At 33.6% G+C, this 24,452-nt stretch overlaps 1 protein-coding gene across 1 annotated transcript; it reads right to left on the minus strand.

Moving 5' to 3' along the window:
• Nucleotides 1-11,465: 11,465 nt before the first annotated feature.
• On the minus strand, nucleotides 11,466-15,917 carry LOC110711240 (squamosa promoter-binding-like protein 13A). The gene is made up of 4 exons (XM_021889619.1): nucleotides 15,023-15,917; nucleotides 13,457-13,923; nucleotides 12,635-12,771; nucleotides 11,466-12,357 (listed from the first exon to the last, which is right to left on the minus strand). Exons 1-4 carry the CDS (start codon nucleotides 15,071-15,073, stop codon nucleotides 11,723-11,725), a joined length of 1,290 nt encoding a protein of 429 aa, XP_021745311.1. The 5' UTR covers nucleotides 15,074-15,917; the 3' UTR covers nucleotides 11,466-11,722.
• Between the last annotated feature and the right edge of the window lie 8,535 nt (nucleotides 15,918-24,452).

The raw sequence follows: 24,452 nt of genomic DNA on the forward strand, positions 1-24,452 counted from the left end.
AGATTCAAACAAAATATTTCACAATCATATTTTCCATAAAAAGAAACTAATAAAGTTATAATACTCCATATGTGAATAATGTCAAAATTAAAGTGTTCAATTCATTCTTTGTAATCTACTTTTTAATAGATTTAATTTTACGATCAACACTTTAAGGTCAGAATGAAGATTTGCATTACTCTTGCGCTAGCTGGTTCTAAGGGGTTAGCATGCCTAGCTGTCTAAATGGCTTGGATTAACTTGTGTTATTTTCCAGTCTAATAAGGTTTTTCTCTTGACCAACAAAAAACACACTTTCTTTTAGAGTACATGTTGGAACAAGTAGTGTGTAGTGTGAATTTTGTGGAAAACATAAAGTCCCACATTGGTGGGAAAGGGAAGTTTGTCCTCCTTTATAATATAGAGTATGGAAAATTTGGGTGTGGCCCTTGGGCTACCCACATTTTGTGGAGAGGGAAGACTTACCTATCATGCCAATCTATCACACACATGCGCGTGCCGAATCAAGCCAGGCTAGGCTGGGTCGGGTCGGGTTTCTTAAGTAAACTTAATTTTTTGAACAAGGCTTAATTACGTAATTAGTGCCTTGATTTTTGCTAAACGATTTTGACTTATTATCTCCACAACCGTTTTATTCCAGATTTTATGTTAATTAAAATTTGGCCGTTTTAATTAGCCGTTTTGAATGGGTAAATTACCGTTTTAGCGTTAATCACGCTGGTCTTGGAACGGGTTTTTTTGCTACCGTTATACTATTGCTTTGCCTATAAAAACCGTGTTCTGTTCACTGTTTTGATATACAGAAAAAAATTATCTTTCATTCTCTCTTCCTCTTCAAATATTCGAGCAGTGTTCTTTGTTTTTTCGGTGTTTAGTTGCCCGGTGGTTCTCTGTTTACTTCCTTGTTTTGAGAGGCTGTTTTATCCTGGGGGACATCCGGTTACGTACAAGCTGCTTGCACACCTTCGAGGCAATACCGTGAATGTTCTAAAGAGAGCGACATAGTCCGCGACTCAGTTTCATTCCCGGTAACATTGTTCTTAATATTTTGTTTCTGCAGTTCAATTTACAACAATTTTAGAACAATCTTTTCTGCCTTCCGTAATTATAATGTCTACCGAAGATATGACTATGTCCAATGACCTTAACAAGCCCTTCCGTTTTGAAGGCGCTCACTTTAAAAGGTGGAACCAGAAAATGCAGTTTTTCTTGACTGTTAAAAAAGTGCATGTTGTATTGACTATCCCTAGGCCTGTTATTCCTGATAATGCTGAACAAGATGACCTAGCTTATTGGAATAGTGAAATCGAAACTTGGAATGAAACTGATTTCATGTGCAAGAATTATATTCTTAATGGTCTGTCTGATAACCTGTATGACTATTATAATTTGGAAAATACTGCTAAGGATTTGTGGGATGCCCTGCAAAAGAAATATGATACTGAAGAAGCAGGTGCCAAAAAGTATGTTGTCAGCAGGTACCTGAAATTTCAGATGACTGATGATAAGTCCGTGGAAGTGCAATCCCACGAACTTCTGCCCATGAGATAATTTCCAAAGGTATGGCCCTTGATGAACAATTTCAAATTGTTGTTATTATTGACAAGCTGCCTCCTTCTTGGAAAGATTTCAAAAATAATCTCAGGCACAAGACTAAGGAATTCTCCTTAGAGAGTTTGATCACTCGGCTCCGTATAGAAGAAGAATCCAGAAAAAAGGGCCAGAAGGAAGAAATCTTACAGGTCACTGCTCCTAAGCGGTCTACTGCAGTTCTCAAGCCTGCTGGTAAGAATTTCAAACCTCAGAACCGGAAGAATAACTTCAATAAAAGTAAACAGAATGTTCAAAAGAATAATGGAAAGCAACAGTCTCAACCCCTTAAGAATGGTACTGGTCAATTTTTATGCTATAGGTGTGGAAAACCAGGCCATATGGCACGTAAGTGCAGGAACATGCCTAACCCTGCATCTTCGCACGCAAGCATGATTGAAGAGCCTCTTGTGGCTATGATTACTGAGATCAACCTTACAGGTGGATCAGATGGGTGGTGGGTAGACACTGGTGCTACGCGCCATGTCTGCTATGATCGTCGGATGTTTAAAACATATTCTGAAAAGACCGATGATAAGAAAGTGTTGTTGGGTGATTCCCATTCCACTAATGTTGCTGGTATTGGTAATGTTGAGTTGAAGTTTACTTCTGACAGGACTCTCATTCAGAAGGATGTACTGCATACTCCGGAAATGAGAAAGAATTTAGTTTCTGGTTTTCTTCTTAATAAGGCTGGTTTTACACAAACCATAAGTTCTGATTTATTTACTTTAACTAAGAATGGAATGTTTGTAGGAAAAGGATATGCTACTGATGGCATGTTTAAACTTAATGTTGAGATTAATAAAATTTTCAATTCCGCTTATATGTTGTGTTCTACTGTTAATATTTGGCATGCTAGACTTTGTCATTTGAACAAAAGACTCATAAAAAAAATGAGCAAATTAGGCCTTATTCCTAATATTTCTCTCAATGACTTTGATAAACGTGATTTTTGTAGTCAGGCTAAGATTACAAAAACACCTCATAAGTCTGTTATTAGAAATTCAGAACCGTTAGATTTAATTCATTCGGATATTTGTGAATATAATGGAACGTTGACCAGAAATGGACAACGATATTTCATCACCTTTATTGATGATTGTTCTGATTATACTCGTGTTTATTTGATGAAAAATAAAAGTGATGCTTTTGAAGTGTTTAAGTTGTTTGTGACAGAGTTTGAGAATCATTTCAACAAGAAAATAAAAAGGTTACGAAGTGATCGTGGAACTGAGTATGATACTAATGCTTTTCTAGAATTTTATAATTCACATGGTATCATACATGAAAGGTCAGGCCCTTACTCTCCAGAAATGAATGGTAAGGCTGAAAGGAAAAATAGAACTTTTACAGAGTTAGTAGTTGCTATTTCCTTAAATTCTGGTGCTGCTGATCATTGGTGGGGAGAAATTCTTCTCACTGTTTTGTTATGTCTTGAACCGTATTCCAAAGACTAAGAGTAAGGTTTCTCCTTATGAAATACTTCGTAATAAACAACCTAATATTTCTTATTTCAGAACTTGGGGTTGTCTAGCATATGTTAGGATTCCTGATCCTAAAAGAGTTAAGTTAGCTAGTAGAGCTTATGAATGTGTATTCATTGGTTATGCTATTAATATTAAAGCATATAGATTCTTTGATTTAAATGCACGTGTAATTATTGAATCTAATGATGCTGACTTTTATGAGGACAGGTTTCCTTTTAAGTATAGAAATAGTGGGGGTTCGTCCTTATCTATTATTCCTGCAATCAGGTCTAACTCACAAAACTTGGATGCTGAACTCGAACTAAGAAGAAGCAAACGGGCTAGAGTAGCAAAGGACTTTGGCCCGGACTTTGAAGTTCTCAATGTAGAGAAGGATCCTTCTACCCTCCAAGAAGCCTTAGCCTCAGTTAATGCAGACTTATGGCAAGAAGCCGTAAATGACGAAATGGACTCACTTAAGTCTAATCGAACTTGGCACTTAACTGAGTTGCCACCAGGTTGCAAGACAATTGGCTGCAAATGGGTCCTAAAAAGAAAGCTGGAAGTTGATGGCACCGTTGATAAGTATAAAGCTTGTTTGGTAGCTAAAGGCTACAGACAAAGGGAGAATGTTGATTTCTTTGATACTTATTCACCTGTGACTAGAATAACTTCTATGAGAGTGCTAATGTCTCTTGCTTCTGTTTTTAATCTTGTAGTACATCAGATGGATGTAAAGACTGCATTCTTGAATGGTGAATTTGAAGAAGAAATCTACATGGACCAACTGGAGGGCTTTGTCATCCCAGGAAAAGAGCATCTGGTATGTAAATTAGATAAGTCTCTTTATGGTCTCAAACAAGCACCTAAACAATGGCATGAAAAATTTGATAACTTAGTCATTTCACATGGTTTTAAGATAAATGGTAGTGACAAATGCATATATGTAAAATTTGAGAATGACATTTGCACTATAATTTGTCTATATGTGGATGACTTGTTAATTTTTGGCTCGTATATTTACGCTGTGAATAATGTAAAGCTATTGTTGAATGCTGAGTTTGATATGAAAGATCTAGGAGAGGCTAATGTAATCCTTGGGATTAAGATTACTAGGACAGAAAATGGAGTTTCTTTGGATCAGTCTCATTACATTGAGAAAATCCTAAAGAAATATGGTTACTTTGACTGTAAACCTGCTAGTACACCTTATGATTCCAGTGTAAAATTATTTAAGAACACTGGTGATGCAGTTAGGCAATCTGATTATGCGAGCATCATTAGCAGCCTTCGGTATGCCACTGATTGTACTAGACCCGACTTTGCCTATGTCGTGGGATTGTTAGGCAAGTTTACTAGTTGTCTTGGTAATGAGCATTGGCATGCTATTGAAAGGGTCATGAGATACCTTAAGAGGACCATGAACCTAGGATTACATTATGAGAGGTTTCCAGCTGTACTAGAAGGCTATAGTGATGCTAACTGGAACACCTTATCAGATGACTCTAAGGCTACTAATGGATATATTTTCTCTATAGCCGGTGGAGCTGTATCTTGGAAGTCTAAGAAACAGACTATTTTGGCTCAGTCCACCATGGAGTCAGAGATGATAGCACTAGATACAACTAGTGAAGAAGCAGGTTGGTTAAGAGACCTGCTAGGTGAGATTCCCTTGGGGGAAAAACCGTTACCGGCTGTCTTGATCCATTGCGATAGTACCGCGGCTATTGCAAAAGTTCAGAACCGTTATTACAACGGTAAGAGACGACAAATACGCATAAGCACAACACTGTAAGAGAATATCTCTCTATTGGAGCTGTGAGAGTGGATCATGTACGCACTAAGAATAATTTGGCTGATCCTTTGACGAAAGGATTGGCTAGAGAGAAAGTCCATAATTTTTCTAAGAAAATGGGACTATTGCCATTAAAATGAGTCACACATAATGGTAACCCAACCTATAGACTGGAGATCCCAAGAAATAGGTTCAATGGGTAATAACAAGTTATGGAGTGATATGAGTTGATTATGTTCAAAAGACATAAATTCCCGAAGCGATCAAGGATGAGTTAATAGGAACTCTTAATGAAATCTATACTCCATTTGGAGTGGAGTACCTAGCTACAAGAGTACTCTTGATAGATTCACCTATGTGAATGTGGAAGTTAGGCCGCTTCCTATGAAATGTGTGGCAGCATTTCTAGAGCGTTCACTATACTGGGATAGACGTGCATAGCCATAATAGCACGGGTCTGTAACAACACCAAGAATAGGTCGTGTGTAGTACGTTGTCAGAGATAGGGTTCAAAACTTCGAGTTACCCTTGTTAAATCTGAATCGTACTTACTACGCAGAAGTTCAAGTTGAAAAACACTTCTGTTTATGCACAACCTATATGTGTAAGGATTCTGCTCGAAAATGTTTTCAAAAAATTCAAGTGGGGGATTGTTGGAACAAGTAGTGTGTAGTGTGAATTTTGTGGAAAACATAAAGTCCCCCATTGGTGGGAAAGGGAAGTTTGTCCTCCTTTATAATATGGAGTATGGAGAATTTGGGTGTGGCCCTTGGGCTACCCACATTTTGTGGAGAGGGAGGACTTACCTATCATGCCAATCTATCACACACACACGCGCGCCGAATCGAGCTGGGCCAGGCTAGGCTGGGTCGGGTTGGGTTTCTTAAGTAAACTTAATTTTTTGCACAGTTTTTGAACAAGGCCTAATTACGTAATTAGTGCCTTGATTTTTGCTAAACGATTTTGACTGATTATCTCCACAACCGTTTTATTCTAGATTTTGTGTTTATTAAAATTTAGCCGTTTTAATTAGCCGTTTTGAATGGGTAAATTACCGTTTTTAATTGGTCGTTTTAGTGTTAATCACGCTGGTCTTGGAACGGTTTTTTTTGCTACCGTTATACTATTGCTTTGCCTATAAAAACCGTGTTCTGTTCACTGTTTTGATATACAAAAAAAATATCTCATTCTCTCTTCCTCTTCAAATATTCGAGCAGTGTTCTTTGTTTTTTCGGTGTTTAGTTGCCCGGTGGTTCTCTGTTTACTTCCTTGTTTTGAGAGGCTGTTTTATCCTGGGGGACATCTGGTTACGTACGAGCTGCTTGCACACCTTCGAGGCAGTACCGTGAATGTTCTAAAGAGAGCGACATAATTCGCGACTCAGTCTCATTCCCGATAATATTGTTCTTACTGTTTTGTTTCTGCAGTTCAGTTTACAACAGTACATATTTTTTACAAGGCTCAATATTCAATAAAACAATCGTCAAAAATATGTCAAGACAAAACATTACTCCGTCACATATTTTTGGAAATATGTTGACATACTCATGCAGACCAGGATTACGTCCGCGCCAACCTTAAAACGCTTCAGCCTGGCCCAAACCCCAATTAGCATATTTTTTTGGGCCCGAGGCAACTATGAAAACACACGAAGCAATTGTTGGGCTAGTATTTTTATTGAGATTAGGAATGTATATTGTGATAATTTTCGTTTTATATTTGAATTGATAAATTACATATTGATCCTAGGCCCAACTTCCTGTTATAGGTATGTTTGAGCCCCTAATTATGAATTGATGTATGGTGGTGTTGGCGATGATGTCGGTATCGAATAGGGGGATAGGATATGGACATGGTGGTGTTGGTGATGATGAAGGTGGGTGTCGGATATGAACATGATGGTGTTGGTGATAATGAAGGTGGTTGTGGGTAGGAAGAGGAAGAACATGAAAGTGGGAGAGGAAGAAGGTGTGTGTATTGTGAATCTGATGAAGAACAAGAAAGATGAAGGTGGTGGCCTTGCTTTAGACATTAAACGATGTTTTTTTTTGACACACAGACATTAAACTATGTTAGTAAGAAGGTTAAGTTACTATTCATTATCAATTACTCCCTCCGTCATTTTATTAGAGACCCATTTCTCTTTATTACGTGAGTAACAAATATTAGAAATGGGTCTCTAATAAAACGACAAAGGGAGTACAAATTTGTCCTTCACTTTATTGTGGAATTGACTGTTTTAATCCTCGATCAAGGTGATAAACATAGTCTTGCTTATAGTTTTATGATTTCCTATGATCAAAAATTTTGGATTAAAGTTTTTTATTATTATTATTATTTTATTTTATTTTTTTATTTTTATGTACACGCTTTTATTTGCTCTGTTCTCTTAAGTTTTTGTATATTATAATTTTTTTGCTTGCTATATCGAATTTTTATGCGTAAAATTATATAACTTTGATAATCTAATCTAATAGTATATATGGAGAAGAATTTGACGAGATGCAATGTTGTGTTTTGATATTTGTAATATAGTGAGAATTTATGATTGTTCCATGATTTTCAATAGTGTGAATTTATAATTGTTCCATGATAATTGTAACAGTGAAAACAATTTAGGAGCAGACTAAAGAGAACAATTAATAATTGCTCCATGATTTTTAATCTTGATACTTTGAATTCTCTTACATACTGTTTTTGGTAAGACTTATAAGTTAAAACTCAAATGAGACATGTAGCTTCTCTCGTGGCGCCAATAATTAATCTGTAATCTTCTCTGAAACAAATTAAAGCGACAATTGTGACCTATAAAATATTTACTATCCAAACTGTAGGTGTCATTCAAAGCGCACTTACGTTAAGCATATTGTGAATATACTTGACACTCATATGAAGTGGGAATTGACATACGATTAGGGACAACGATTAGGGATAAAGCAAAGTAGTGAGCCGCCAACAAGTTTTTAAAGAATTTGTAAACCGTTCACGGATCATTTAAAACAACCACGAAAAGGGACAACAATAGGCAACAACGATTGACCCGCGAAGGTTACACCCCATTCATAATCCATGAAATTACTAATTTCATATGGTTCGGAATCACGAAAGGAGGATTGGGGATGATGGTACGAAGTGAGTCATGGAGTCACGTTCGCCCGTATTGGTCTCTACTCGATTTTTATAGTGAAAGTATTCCTGCGATCTCAAAGGCACACAAACAAAGATTAAATTTGCTTCAAACTAATATTAGGCTAAATTGGTTGAATATTAACGCAACACATAATTCTAAAATATTGTGATCACTTCAATTAACAACAAGATTAAAAAGAAACCTAAATCGGTCGTCCAAATTATCTTATTAGGCATTATATTCAATTACATATTGCCTTTAAACATTTGATCAATAATAATAATAATAGAATAAACATTAATATTGGAAGCAATTTAACCATAATAACCTTAGTCAAATCAAAGCATAATTATAAACCTAATCATGATTCTAACAAGAACAATAAAAAGAGTAATTAAGTGAATTAATTACTCACGTTCCGCGTTTCCTTGAATTGCTACATCATGAATAAATTGTTAGTAACTTCAATAAAAATAATAAATAATAATGGAAATTAAATTAAATTACATAAAAGTTGATTTGGGGCCAAACCCTCAAACAGTTCTATCTTTCACACTTTGGCTTAAGTTTAGAACCTCGGGTAAAGTATGGACTCCGGAGAGTGCTTAAAGGATGTATGGTGGAAGAATAGGGTAGGCTAGTGTTTAGGCTAGAGCATAAGAGAGAAAGACAAAATATTTTGGTGTATAAGAGGGAAAGAGAGAATTGTTTGGTGCTCCGAGACTGAGAAATCAGCCTCGTATTTATAAAAGAAACGAACAAGGTGATGCACGAAACCCTAGAAATGAATGCGCTGCGGAGGAAAACCTAAAAATTGTCGCGTCACAGCAGGATTTGTCGTGTCATCTGTTTTCCCGATTTCCGTCCAAATTCATTTTAACCCTTTTTCTTAATCATTAAGTACGTGATATTTAGGCACCGTTTCAGAGTTCCGGACTTATTTAGGGTTTTATTACTTATTAATCGGGTTTAATTAATTAATAACGAAATGGATTAAAAAGGGTTTGGGCTACAATGAGAGTTGGACAATGTTCGAATACATGTTTTGACTGATTTGTTGACTGATGTGTTTGACTGAACATGGATTTTAAGCACTCCCGAGATTAAATACTCGACCCGGCCAATAATGACGGTGGAAGATTGTTCATCATCGGATTTAATTTTGAGAAGACATTTTTAGGTGTCTACACAACAAAAAAAAAATGGTATTAAAATAAAGCACCCAAAAAAGAAAGTTGACTGGTTTTTGAAGAAGCCAATTTCTTTGAGTAAACACGAACATGTCCTCGTCCTTGTAACCTACTTTTGTTATTAAAATCCTCCTCGAACCTCGATCACTCTAAAGATTGCCAATTGTACCATACACTCCGTTTAATATTAATGGTAGAATGTAGATATTTAACAGCCATGTGACTTTTTTCCATAACTTTTATGAGTAGAAAATTAAATTTTGATTATTGTCAAACTTGTAACATTTGTGTGAAAGTTATAATGATAAAATAATTAATTTAACAGAAATCAACTCAAAATATCATGCTTCATGCATATATTGGTGTTATTATAAGGATGTTATATTATAATAGTAAATCTAGTTATTTTAATAATTCACTGATTCCACCTTGAGAGAAGGGTCATCTAAATTATTTGTAACTCACTAATTTTTTTTAAAAATGACTCGGATGATGCTGCCAGAAGTCTTGCATGCACGTTAATCAATAAACACATAAAACATAATTAAGAATTCCATAAAAAAAAAAAACACAGTGAAGTTCAAGATGTTTAATTATGCAAATATCATTAGTTATAAAATATTTACGGAATATTTGTTTACTACAGTATATAAACAATAATATGCTACCAGCTTACCACTCACCACATCTTATGTGAAAGACATTATTTTGAGAGACTCGAAACCTTTTACAATTTGGGATGTTATGTTTAGCAAAAGTACAAGTCCACTTATAAGGAAAAGTATAGCATTTTTACCCAGAATGGTATATTCACATGTCTATTAATTGGCCATCATTACTTCTAAATTAAAATTTTAGGTTCTGTTTCTTTTGAGCTGTTGTGGTCTGCTCTACTCTATTAAAATTTGCTTTGCTCTGCTGAGTATAAATAAGTTGCTCTGCTCTGCTTTGCTTAGAAGCTCAAAAGAACAGGATTACTGTATATGATTCACTCTCTTACTTTTGTGTACAAGTTTTATTGGTTTTTTTTTATTATACATATTAGCAATAGTTTGATAAAGGATTTAAAGGTATGTTGATTAGCAAAAACTAGTTCAATTAATTACGTAGTATTAAAAAAAAATATCAACATCGAAGAAAATATTATAGTCAATAAAAATTCGTTTCAATTAGTAGAAAATCAATATTGATAAGTAAAAACCAGTTCAAACTCAGGTTTTAAGTACATGACTTTAATAATAAATAAATGTTGAACTAGTTGTTATAGGTAAATTGGATGTTACTAGTATTATGCTAGTTGTCAATTATCAAAGTAATTAAAAAGCCTTGAAAGATAGAGCTGGAAAAACTGACACGATAAGATAACACGACACGAATTGAACACAAAAAAGGAAACGGGTTAGTATCAAGGGTTTTTAACACGTTTAATTAAACGGGTTAACACAACATGACACGTGTAATTAAATAGGTTGGGTTAAAGTTGAGATTCTCAACACGAAATTAACACAACTCAACCCGCCTAATATAAAAACCCAATAATTTATGGAATTATTGATAAATCTATTGAACAAGACCAATATTTTTCAATTCATCACGACAACACGACACGAACCGAACACGAATAAAGTGGGTTATTGTTAAGGGTTTTCGACACGATTAATTAATTGGATCAACACGACACGACACGTTTATTAAATGGGTCGGTTAGTGTTGACCTTCCCCAACCCGTTTAATTTCCGACACGAAAACGAATACGACACGATTGCCAGTTTTACTGAAAGGTAATAATTTAAACTGAACTTCAAATCTAGTGTTCGATACGGAGTATTATTATCCCAAACTCCGTATTTCATACTCCGTACAATCTTAGGGCTCTAAAGACACCTGCCTGGCTAACTATCCACTCAAATTTAACCACCATTCTTAGCCACTTAAGATTAAAATAAACTGTACATCTGAATACATTCTTCAGCAATTAGTAACAGTAAAATGTGAAGTAGTATTGAAAACTCTAATTTTCATATACAAGCCGAAAGAGGTTTTTATTTTTTATTTTTTTTATACGGAGTAGGAAGAAAACAAACCTGTAGTTTAGATTTTAGACATGTAGCACCTTGTATTTCGTCCATGTAACATATTCCTAGAGAAGTTGCATAAATAATACAAGTACATAATCCCAGTAAAAATATTGTCTTTACAAAGGGTGATTTTTGAGAAATTACCCTTGAAAACTGAAAACAGAAACGGCCAAATTAAAGAGCTACAGACCTACAGTATGCAGACAACTCAGGTTCAACAAAGTAAGGGAAGTTTGGAATTATTGTAGGTTAAATTACAAAGTGAGACATCTCTTTTGGGACTGTAGTATCCCAGAAAACACAAATTGTCAAGCATTTAAGAGGCAACCAAATTCAAGGAAAAGCCAACTCATTTAAGACTTAGAAATAAAGATAAAGTTTTCATACAACAAAGTAATTTTTTTTTTTATTAAGGATTAATTAGGATTAGGAAAAGATTAGACAAGCGAACAAATCGCAACAGAAACGAATTACTCCCAAGAGAAGGAAAGTGTTTGATGGCCTCCACTAGTAGAAGATGCACCAGTATTATTCTGGAAAACATCCTGGCAGAGGCTGTTACTGCTCCGTAAGTCCGAGAACAGTCCAGAACCTGTAGGATGTCCTTCCATACCATGGCCTTGGGAGGAGCCTGGGTACTGAGAAGGAACGCTGTTGTAGTGCAGGCTTGAAAGCATTGCCCGAGTAGGGTTTACTAGGCTCGGATGATGGAAAGTATGGCCCAAACCCATCTCGGGAGTCTCAGCATTTGATGACAGAAGAGAGAGAGCACGATCCGAGTCAATCACTTGGTTCAGGCTATTGCAGAAAAGTGTTTTCTGGTTGTTAGTGTTGTTGTTGTTGTTGCTGCTGCTGCTGCTTCCGCCACCATTATTGGGATCGTGATGAAGTGTTTGACCAGCTGAAGAAACTCCAGTAAGTGGGGATTCAGGAACTTGTAAGAATGGGAACTGTCTGCCTCTGTAAGCCTGAGAGTATGAACTAGGTGCCGCGCTGTTGTAGAGTGTCGGGTTGCTCTCAGATTTAACAGCTCCAGACCAAGCAGTTGTCACCACTGATGTAGCTGGAATTATTGGTTGGTTGCTGAATGCCAAAAATCTACTACCTAAAAAAAGAAAAAAAAAACCATTTTCAGTATTATCAAAATGTTCAACAAATTAACCACTTTTCTTCCAAATTCAAATGCTTTCCAGCTTACAAAGGTTTCAGTTCAACAACCAAGGGAAGTTGTGGGTCAGGTTAAGACAATTCTGCTTGTGCTTGCTTCTCTAGCTATAAATGGGAGCACAAAATCTATCTCATAACTAAAAGAAAATGCAATACATTCTCAAAGATTTTAAGGATGATCATATTATGCATATGTTTTGAAGGATAATCCAAACCTTGGCTAGCAGAAAAGAAATTTCCTTGATTCACAGGTAGGGGTTCAGGCTGAGGCTTCCTTCTACGACGATTATGTCCTTCAAGACGTTTTCTACAACTCCGCTTCCCCTCATCGAATTCCCCTAGTGGGTGAAACCTACAAATACAAATCAATGATGATTTAATTCTACCCAGATCCTGCAAAAATAAAAGCTCCTCATGTTTTTCTGGGCTTGTTCAAAGAAGGAAGCGGCCAGAGTATTATAGCTAATTTAGGTGTGCAAATAAAGTATGCACTATTAGGGGTAAAAAAATTACACCCAAAATACCTTAACTAACTTAAACTGTCTTTGCGTCATAATTGAGCAGAATTTAAGACAAACTCTTCCATCTATAGTCATTTATGGTATCAGTCCACAGTTCAACTGTTCAAGGAAGTACTTACAGCACAGTTAACACTATAATGCTGCTATTCCATAAGGAGTAACACTATAAAATCCAAACCATTGATATTAATCGATATTAGTACAAATATTATTAGGCCAACAAGGGTATACTAGCAGTATCAGTAGTCACTTACAATAACAAACCGAATCTGAAGCTACTGAGAAAAACTCGAACAAATTAAACTAATTTGACCCGGTATCATAGTTGTAGTGATAGACTTTGGATATACTCAAGCATAACCCATTTTAGAACCAAAACCAAACCTGAATAGAGTCTTTTACCTGAATTGCCAGTTCTTACCTTAATGAACATGAAAGCAACATAAGCACAGACTCCATCAGAATTCAAAAAGGTACAATTTTCAAAGAAACTCCAGAAGTTAATTGATTAATTACCTGCTGCATTGCTGACAAAAGCGTTGTTCATTGCCCCCAATTGTAACTCTTGGGGTCTTGGAGTGCATCTCACAAACTTTATGGCGTCGGTGGTAGTCCCTGCATTTACTAAGGTCGGCCTTGCATCCATCCACTAAGCACGAAACCACTTGGCTAGTGGTACCTGGCGTTCGGGGCCTTTTTGATGATCCAGCTGTTGGTGAAAATGGGTCCATAATAGAATTTGAATGACCCTTGAAGTTGTTCACTAATCCTTTTCCAAAGTCACCTAACCTACCAAGTTTCAAATCCACAAGCCTCTCTCCTATTGCCTTCTCTGTATCAAAGCTAGAGGACCCAAAAATGGCTGAAATAGTAGCAATTCCTCCCTTCTTCAACTCAGCCAAGTCACAGTAATTTTTTGTAAGTTTATAGCCCATATAATAACCTTCTCCCTCCCAAATTTTGTCCACCCTACTATTTTCTTCCTGTAATAAAAATGTAACACCAATAAATTAATATGATATGAGGAAAATTAACCCTATACTTAGCAGAAATTCTTCAACATTGCTCTGTCTCAAAAAAGCCAATACAAGAATAGTTCACAGACATATATTGATAGTCTTTACTAATCCAAGATTTTTAGACTAGATTTGGTGAATACCTAATCTTTGTAATGATTAGGATATATAGGCTCCACTGAGGTAGTACTAACATAAAAACAACAAAGATATGTTAAAGTCAGTCATTTTCAAAATTGAATTAAATTAATCTTAAGAAACCAATAAAGATTAAGACAAAGTGAGGGAGAGACAGAAAGAGCCCCAAAAAGCCCTCCTCCAGTCATAAGTGAAGTGCAAGTAATATTATAAACGTAGTCGTTTAGTTGAACATAGAAGTAAATCTATAAATACATAAAATCAAGTTACTTAATTCGACTGGTACACATGATTTTTTTCACCCAAGATAAGTATCAAACCACATGAAAAATGTAAGAACTACAACAAATAAACCAGAAAGTAATTTTATGCTGGATACAGGACAGCTAAGAATGGGTATGGCTTCAATAGGCAATATTGGAGAGTGACCTCTATTATTGCTATTAACTTAATTCCAAATTCCACAGTCATATTTCTGCATCCCCAAAAACCCAGTTACACAAAACTACAAAAAGGTTTTTTTGGAGAGAAAATGGAATCAAAATAGGCAAATTTCAGGAGAGACATAAAAAAGAAGAATAACAGCAGGTATCAGAGTAGTAAGCATACTAAATTAAGGATATAAAAGAGAAGAAGATTGAAGAAAAGCTGTAAAATTTACAAAAATAGATACCTGGGAAATTATAGAAAAAAAAAAAAAAAAAACCTTCTCAGAAACCAAGCAGATTGTATAACAAACTTCTAGACTACTGTCAACATTGGGGCAGAGATAATCCAAGAAAGTTGGAAGGATAGAGAAAGCCCAAACAATTAGGAAATAAAAAGAGGAAAGCAGGGGATGTAATGTAAAACTAGTATAACAGCTAATAATGCCTATTTTATTTTTATAATTTTATTTAAAAAAAAAAAAAAAAAAAAAAAAACTTACAAAAAAGAGCTGCAGAACAAGGACACTGATCTGGGCTTCCCAACCATTCATTCTCTGACAGTGATTCCATTACAAACCAATAATATGACAACAGTGTGGATCAGGAAGAGAGAGACAGAGATAGAGAAGAAAGCAAAGCAAGAGCTGTGCTTAATAGTATAGCCTTTCTTTTTTAGCAGGACAAGAGAAAAGAAAAGCTAAGCCTATATTTAACGTAGAAGCAGAAAATTTATTAAGACTACTACACTTACTAATTAGAGAGTGAAAAGAGTTAAAAGTAAGCAAATAAGAGAGAGAAAATAGTTCAAGTTAAGGAAGGCAAAAAAGAAAAGAGTTAGGCTTACTTTGTTCAGAGTATATAAGTAGAAAGTTGAAATAAAAAAGAAAAGAAAAGGAAAATATAAGTAGAAAGTAGAGAGTAATGTGTAAAATAATGTTCACAAATATGGGAGTTAGGACTTCCTATATAAGGGTTTGTAGCCTTGCAGTAAGTAGAAAAATGTAAGTTAGTAAAATAATGAATAAATGGGATTTTGAAAGGTAAAAATAATAATTAAAAAAATGAGTGGAGGGGAGAGGGACAGGGTGTTGTTGCTTTCAACTTTTTTGGGTGAAAAAAATTGAAAAGTACAAAGAAAGGGGAGGAAAGAAAAGGGGGGTATGGGTCTTGAGTACTTTCTTGTGTTTAGTGTGTCTCACATTGGATGATGTCTCATTCTTTGGGTTTTTTCTTTGTTTCTTTCATCTTTCCCCATATTTCTTTTTTTGGTTTTAGTTTTATTTAGATGTCCAACTTATTAATAATTAATACTAATAAATAATAATACTTCTACTATGGAAATTGGAAGGTTTGCAAGAATACAAAATCCCCTTTAGAGTTTAGAATCAGAGCTCATCTCCAATGGGGTATGCATTGGTGACTAAACTACGAGTTCGTACAAGAGGAAATCAGTGACGTGGCTTCCTAAGATGTTTCTAATGGTTGATCACTAAAATCTTTACTTCCTTTCAATTCAAAATACAAGTACTTGTCTTTGTCTTTAGCCTTTCCAATAAATTTAGCTTTTTACTCCATTTATTAGAGCTAGGTTGACAATGAACACGGCGATGATTACCATCAACATAAATGGTCAGCTAATACTTGCAATTTTCACGAACATCCAATTATTGATAATAGACTGCCTATACCATATTATCATGCACCCAAACATATGTGTTTTAGTCTATACTTATTAAATTATACTCCCTCCATTCCCTTAATATTGTAACATTTTCCTATTTATACATGTTCACTTTTTCTCTTTTCTCATAACATAGGTCTCTATCTTTTTCCTCTTCTTAAAATATCTGTCTAACCTCTATCTTGCAATATTAAGGGGATGGAGAAATAATACATAAGTGTAAGATTTGAAACACTCATAAAACACATGGTTTTAGAGGGCACATGTATAAGAAAATTTGCACATATATAAGGACATACAATGTATACAATCAAGAGATCATAACGCACCAGCATAGTTCATGGCCTCATGAACACATGTATGGAAACATATATGTATATTTAAGAACTGTTATACAACGTACGAATTTAAGAGAGGTGGTAATAAATTTGAATGCCATCATATTATCAAGTGGAAGAGAGTGGTAGGCTCACACATTTTCTTCTTTCATTCACATAGTTACGGACAACACTATATTGTGCACAACAAAGGATCCTTTCTTTCTCCTCATCAATCATTAATGACTTTAAATAGGGGAGATAATACTGGATTTTAAAGGTATCTTCATTTCTCAATCAACCGTGTGAAACTCCAAAGTCTCTTATGATTACTACAAATTTTGTTTTCACCATCAATCCATCATCCACTCGAGAAATATGATATCATAAACCTTTCATATTTTTAACAGAATATAGCTCAAGGCAAGAAAAAGACAGGCAACTAACAATTGACATTAAAAATAAATAAAAACTAGGGACCACTTATATTAAACATTCCAAAGAGTGATCTCATAGAACTAGTTTAGTGAAGGAAACAACCTTTCATTGTGTTGCATGATTTTAGAGAACATGTGATACAATGTACGTACGTGTAAAAGTAAAACAAAATGCATTAACTCATAAAATGATAAAATAGATTTTGGTCATCTAGCATGACACTATGGCATTCGTTTGGAATTGGTTTTGAATACAGTAGTTAACAATTTGGGCAAGCAAATCTCAAAGTAGTAGTATGTCAATTTGGGTTGGCTACTCGAGTGAAAAGGGGACTAGGGTAAATTATTAAGTTACCACTATCATAATCATATTAGCTTGAAGAGGGATAGGGAGACAAGAGAAGGAATTTGAGAATTCTTTTATTTGTTTAGAGGGATAGGGATAGTAAGATAATCAGGATATGGATAAAACTAAGCTAATTATTCCTCCAATAAATCTTGTATAAGGCGGGCTTACGTTAAATTTATTGTAAAACGACCAATTTAAGGGGTAATTTTAACAATTTTATAGTAACTTTAACCCTTTTAAAAACAATTGTAATTAGTAATGAGTTTGATTGTATTTTAATGAGTAATTTCTAATGGATACATGATATGAAGGCTAATATGATTAATCTAATACATTATAAGTGTTTTTAGGGTAAGATTTATGTTAGAAAAATCGTAACTTTTGTAATATATAAGGGTAACTTAAATACTTTTAGGGTAATTTTAACCCGTCTCACAAAATATTAATGAAAGTCCATCTTAATCAAGAATTTGTGTCCAAAATAATACCTAAGGCTAAGGGAGGGTATATGAGGATTAGTAATGCAAGAGTAAAATAGTAAAATACATTTTTACCCTTAATGAATGACAAAGAGGAGAGAGCTAGGAATAGTATATAGTAAAGGCAGTTAAGTAATTTTCTTGTTCAATCCTATCTAGTTCTCCGCAAATATGATGGTGGAGGCAAACGTTGAACATCAAACCTAACTTCAAAAAAGATGAAGAATACATCCAATGAACAAAAACTCCAATGCCACCCTCCCTTGTGGTTCCCTAAACCCACACACACACACCAAAAAAAAAAAAAAAAAAAAAAAATTAACTCCAATGAATATAAGAGGTACAATTAAGACGACATTATGTTCATTGGACTTAATCTTTATATTTTTTAAAGTTAGGCTTAATGTTCAACATATGCACAGTAAGCACTATGCCTACACCTCCACAATTCCAATTTTCACTAATTCTTAATCCATACCAAATAAGGGAAAACATCATTTTTAATTCTTATCCCATCTTTTTTTATCCAACTTATCGCCATCCCTTATACTTAAGGGCTTGCTGGGGTATAAAGTATCACCATCTATATTTAGGACCGTCCCTTGAATGATTAATTTACTTCAATTTACTACTAGCAGCAATTTAGAGAATTCTTCCCGCGTTTGGCTTATGAACTAGTGAATTCTACATCGTAGTAGTAAAATTACATAAAAGAAAAGACAAGAAATGAACCAAGTTATTCCTGGTTCTCTCGGACCTATCTATTTCTGTCCCTCAACCAATGAATTCCAGTTGCTTAGATCAACTTCAATGACTTCCTGTGGAGAAAAAGCACTAAAAAATAATGTCTTTTGTTGTATAAATGAATTACTGATGTTTTTCATCAGCACATAAATGAAATGAGTGATGCATTAAAATTGGGGCCCTCTTAGAAATGAAGTAAGCTTTAATATGCGCTTGGGTCGCATTGTGCTTGCCTTTTCTCGCCAACTGTATTCATCCTACGAGGGCAGGGGTACTTAACTACTGGGGTATTTAAAGCGTCATTGGCAGCTCTTGCTGTCCAGCATTTATATTAGGAGTCCCACCTTATTATATCAACACTAGATGTTCAATCATTCAACTGTAAAAAAAACTCACTAGAGTAAATTACTAATCTTTGCTGTTTATAATTAACCTTGTCCTTAATTGTTTGGGATAGTTACTAGTTGCTAGTTACATTACTTACATACTCCTTTGTACCAAATTATCAATTACACCCTCGGCCCCAATTCATTTGTCCTCATATTCTATTTAAGGTATTCCTATTTACTTGTCTCGTTTCTCTTAAAAGGTTTTTTTTTTTTTTTTTTAAATGGAGTCTCACATTAATTTCATCTAATATTAATTCTTTCCATCTTTTTCAATTGTATAAAATCTTATACAAATAGTATAGATAAAGTATAATAAAATGGAAAAAGTATTTAAATGTCAATTACAATTACTTGTCTACAAAGGACAGAAGAAGTACTCGTACTAACTATTATGGAGTATTACCAATTATATGGAGGAAACATGTGTTTCTCAATTAATTACTACACTCCTAATTTTGCCACTCTTGAAAGTAGAGGAAAATATGCTCGGAATTGATGAGTGTCAGGAGAGGGTGTCAAATCAGTTTTTCGACTGTTAATATCAATTTCCATTTGATTGGGTCTAATTTGTTGGATAATATTCAACATAAACAATCCATAATCTGCCCAAAAGTTGTGACATTAGTTGGTACAAACATGTTGTACCTAAAGAGGAAATAAATTTGACATGGATTTCAATAAAAAATAATGTTCAATCGCAGTTGAAAGGTTTGGAATCTTGAGTCCCGGTCAAGAAACACTAAACAACACGAGGTTAAAACCTAAACTAGGACAAATACACAAGCACAAACTTACGTACAACTTTATAAATTTCAAATCAATCAACCATATTTTTCATTAAACACCATCACATATTTATAAGCTAAATAATTAGCCTAAATAATTGATGACACACCTTTGTCAATACAATTAATATTATTGAAATAATCCGTGAAAATATTTGCATCCCAATCATCATCGTCAAAGGGTAGAAGAAATTAGAACTTTTTTTTTTTACAACGGTTAGAAATTAAACCTTTGATTTCAACTTAGATGCCACAAATTTATCTTCCTCATCAAAGATGAAACTTGACAAAAGTACATCTTTGTGCTCCATAGTATAGTTTTTTTTTTTTTTTTTTTTTTTTTTTCTACTACACATTTATAAGATTGCTCCAAGATTGGATATGTCACATTAGCACTTGGTAAAGATACAATCTTTTCTTCATATATATAGCCTCAACAACATGTTATTCTCCTTTCTCCTTCTCACAAGACAAATCTTGTAAACCACATCTCACATTAAATCATTGACGTCGTGCTTCAATTCTATCCAAACATTCATTCATTTTCTTGATTTCCACCCTAATTGCTTCAAACAAACTTTGATTCTCCATGTTGGATGAGAAAACACACAGAAACAATCCAAATTGATCGAAAGTGTGAGGACCAAACCCAATTAAAACACCTCGAAAACTTCTAAATTTCGTACGATGCTACCCCTATATGTCTACAATACTCAACCAAAAACTCTAAGTCAAGTGGTCGGAGTTTTTTTCCCTTAACACTGCCAGATTAGGTCGATTTTTGACAAGTTGCAAAAAAATGAACTCAGTTTAATATCTATGCTCCTCGAAAAATTCTCAAATTTTGGAGGTGAAAACTAGACAAAAATTTAACCAATTTGAATAAAAGAATCACCTCAAAAGCTTTAAAATCGAAGGAGAACGAATCCAATCAATATGACCTTCGAAACACTAAGCAACACGAGCTTAAAACCTAAACTACGCCAAGAATACACAAGCACAAGCTTACGAAAAATTTCTTCATTAAACACCATCACGTATTTATAAGCTAAATAATTAGCCTAAAAATTGTGTATAACAAAACCTAATACAACTAGAAAATCTTATCCTAACTTGTAAAGATAAAGTTTTACAAATGTGATATTTAATGCTAATTTATCTTCTAATAACTGAATTATACTAATAATTATAAGCTAATTAATTATAATAAAAACAAACAACTAAATATTTTAACCATGCATAACTAAAGAAAGTAATTAAAATCTAATCATGATGCATGCCTTTGATCCGCATCAAAGTTATCAAATAAAATTGGAAAGATTGGTATAACAATTCCAATTTTCACGTATTTGCTTCAAATAATCCCAATTCATATACCTATACTAAAGCAGATTTATTTATTTATTTTTTTGTATTTTTTTTGTGAAAAATAGTTTACAATAAATATCATACTACTTTTTTTTTTTTTTTTTTTTGCTAGGAAATATCATACTATTAATATTATGCAACTACTTTTTTTAATCCACAAAATTTACAATTAATCTATACTTAGAGTGTGTTCTAATCACCTGATTTTTACTTATCTAAACTTATCTTAACTCATCTGACTTATCTTAACTTATCTGAACTTTATTAAAACTTATTTTAGTTGTAATTTGAACTTGAGCAACTCTTATCTTATCTTATCTGAACTTATTAGACTTGAAATAAGTGAAAATAAAGTGAACAGAACGGATCCTTATATACTTAAGTAATCCCCATAATTATCCCCTAAGTACACGTGTCAGCATCTCATAAAAAATTTCCCGCCAAAAAATTTTTCTTAACTTTTTTTTTTATTTATTTTTTTATTGAAAGAAGTTTGTTACTATATTTTAGGGAGAAGTTTGGTCTTATATTTAGGGAATGATGTCCAACAATAATAATTTAAATAAAATTAAAAAATGTAGTGGTAAATAATAATAAATGTTATGTAAAATCATAAAATACTATTTACCATATTATTATTATTATTATTATTTATCATTAAATTTTTTTTATTATAAACTCAAAAGATTTACATAAAATTAGTGGGAAACCGAGAAACAATCTGGCCCCCACTCCTTTTGCTATAGCAAAACTAATTCTAACAAAGATGTGGGCTGCTGCTTAGCCTCGATATCCTAAGCCTGAGAGAACTTCTGTACCCGCTTAAGCAAAGCAACAATACCTGTCTCTAATTCTCTCAATGAATAAAAGGAGAAAGGAAAAAAACCATACCCAATTGCCTCATAGTTAGCCTGATACTTTGCACGTTTGCGACAAGCCGCATCTATGATCACATGACCAGGTACGAAATCAGACGTCGCAAACTATGAGGTCAACACACACAGCTAGCCCCCTATCTCAAGAGTAGAGTAACATGTCCGCAGGACGGATAGGCTTGTCTTGCCCACCACATAGCCCAGTGTCAACCTCCTTACCTACAGAATTCCCTGACCAATAACAAATATCGACTAGGGTGTCATGAACAACATTATGTTGGTGTTTAATGCCAACAATACCAGCACATGACACAACATGATCTCCATAGATATCTCCGACAAAAACCCTAGATCAAGCAGAGCACGGCTTTGATACGAAAAACAAGGGGAATCCCAACCGATAACATAGCACAGAACGATAAGTCTTACTGTTCATAGTCTAACCTAACCCTGAAATCGGTACTGCCAGAGGTGTGGTTCTCCTGCTGAGATTTCCACAAAGCCATCTGTCGTGAGGACAATAAAAATGTGGATTCGGCGTGTGAAATATATGTCTGTCATTTTTTTCATGAGTTTGGGGACAACGATCTCACTAGAATTACTTAAAAAGTCAGTCTCCACACCTCTATTAAACAAACAAAGTAATGCAACCTACAAAAAATTAGTGAGAAGCCAAAATACAATCTGAGCTCCCACTCCTCTAGCTATAGCAATTCCTATCCTAGTGAAGATATGAGCAGCAGCACATGCCCCAATGTCTAGCGTCGTCGAGTATGCTTTCATATTACGAATACTAAAATATAATTAATCCTTCCATCTCACATTAATTGTACTGTAATTTAGACACTAAGTTTAACCTTATCGTATATCACAATGTTTATTGTACCGTTTTATTTTTTTTAATTTTTTTTTACAGTTTCTAATAAACAAATAGTAAAATATTATTGTAAAACCGTGCATAACACGAGGATTGAACTAGTTAATCTATAAAATAAAAAAAAGAAAAAAAAATGCAACTCCTAATTTCTAATTAATCCAAATAAAAAAAAAACCCTAAATCTATAGCACATACGAGTACTAAATTTACATTTATTGATTTATTTTTTTAGAAAAATTTAGCCTGTATTGGAAATAAATCTATTTATTTTTTTTCTAAAATTATTTACGACGACATTGTATCCTATGAACATAAAAGTAAACCATATTTTTTTGATATTTTTTTCATTTACTAGATATCAATAACACAAAGTTTCATATGTATGTGACTGGCCATAATGTGTGGCTGAGGTTACTTGGTCAGGAGTTACTTGGTCAAGGGTTACTCAGTTAGGGGTTACTCGGGACGGATAGGAGTTACTTGGTCAAGGGTTACTCAGTGAGGAGCTGTCCGATCAGTATTCTGGTGTATGTTATTCGGCCATACGATGTGGTCAATCACACAAAAAACGCGTTGAATCAATAAGTGAATACACCAATTTTATTTTTTTCTATTTTGTTCAATTTTATCTCCTTATTATATTGTTTTTAGAAAAAGTATTGTATTACATGAAAAGATTGATTCATTTAATTTAAAAGATAGTTTTCGATCATTTTTAGATAATCCAAACTTTAGTTGTTAAATAATTATGATGGCAATTCGATATTTAAAGAAGTTAATTTTAGATTTTGTACAAAGTCAAAATCATGATTTAGATACAAACCTTATTTTTATGAAAAAATTAGTTTTTTTTTAGTAAGTAATTTTAGAGGGAAAACTTTTTATATTATATTGCCAAGTGTCCCTCTAAATTTCGTCTTTATTATAATGTTGTTAATTTAAAATAAAAAACAGAGAGAGCACAAAGTATTATACTTACGCCATTGCCAGGATTAAAAAAAAAAAAATTACGTACCTAAACAATACTAGTAGTATTTAAAAAAAAAATTATATACACCAGACTATATATAAAAGTTGTTGCAATAGTATAGTCAACTCTTTTTAATAGAATAGGATAAATTTCTCTCAAAGATTCAAATAATTATGAATGTAAATCTAATATATATAAATAATGTAGGCATTTTTGGTGAGCATTCGGAGCGTCACATAAGAAATATACTTATTTTGACCAATAAAAAGAATGATTCGTATTTTATTTTTGAATTAAAAATTTATGTCGCCACCTAGACAAAAGTAACGAATTAGATTTGATATATCTAAAATTTTAATGCCACATAGATTATAACCCACGAATTAAATTATTTTAATGAAAAAAATAAAGTAAAAATATAGAAAAAGATAAATTTATTAATTCAATACTACGAGTATAAGGAATCCAAAAAAAAAAATATACTAAAAAATATTTAAATGATAAACGCTTATAATAAAGTTTGATACCTATCGTTATAAAATAAATTTTGATAGTATTTATGATAAGAAATACAAATTTTTTGTTAATTATAATTAAATTAAAATTTCGTTAATTATAAATTGACACATCATACGACACAAACAAAATTTCGCATCAAT

The sequence above is a fragment of the Chenopodium quinoa genome, unplaced genomic scaffold (genome assembly GCF_001683475.1).
Source record: "Chenopodium quinoa cultivar QQ74 unplaced genomic scaffold, ASM168347v1, whole genome shotgun sequence".
NCBI lineage: Eukaryota > Viridiplantae > Streptophyta > Magnoliopsida > Caryophyllales > Amaranthaceae > Chenopodium > Chenopodium quinoa.

Bases quoted from the DNA above. Each gene is read 5' to 3' on its own strand.
- LOC110711240 (XM_021889619.1), bottom strand. From the start codon at position 15,073: ATGAATGGTTGGGAAGCCCAGATCAGTGTCCTTGTTCTGCAGCTCTTT. The intron at 13,924-15,022 runs GTAAGTTTTTTT...TTTTTATTACAG, and splicing joins TTGTTCTGCAGCTCTTTTTT to GAAGAAAATAGTAGGGTGGA. The intron at 12,358-12,634 runs GTTTGGATTATC...TTCTTTTTTTAG, and splicing joins TTTCTTTTCTGCTAGCCAAG to GTAGTAGATTTTTGGCATTC.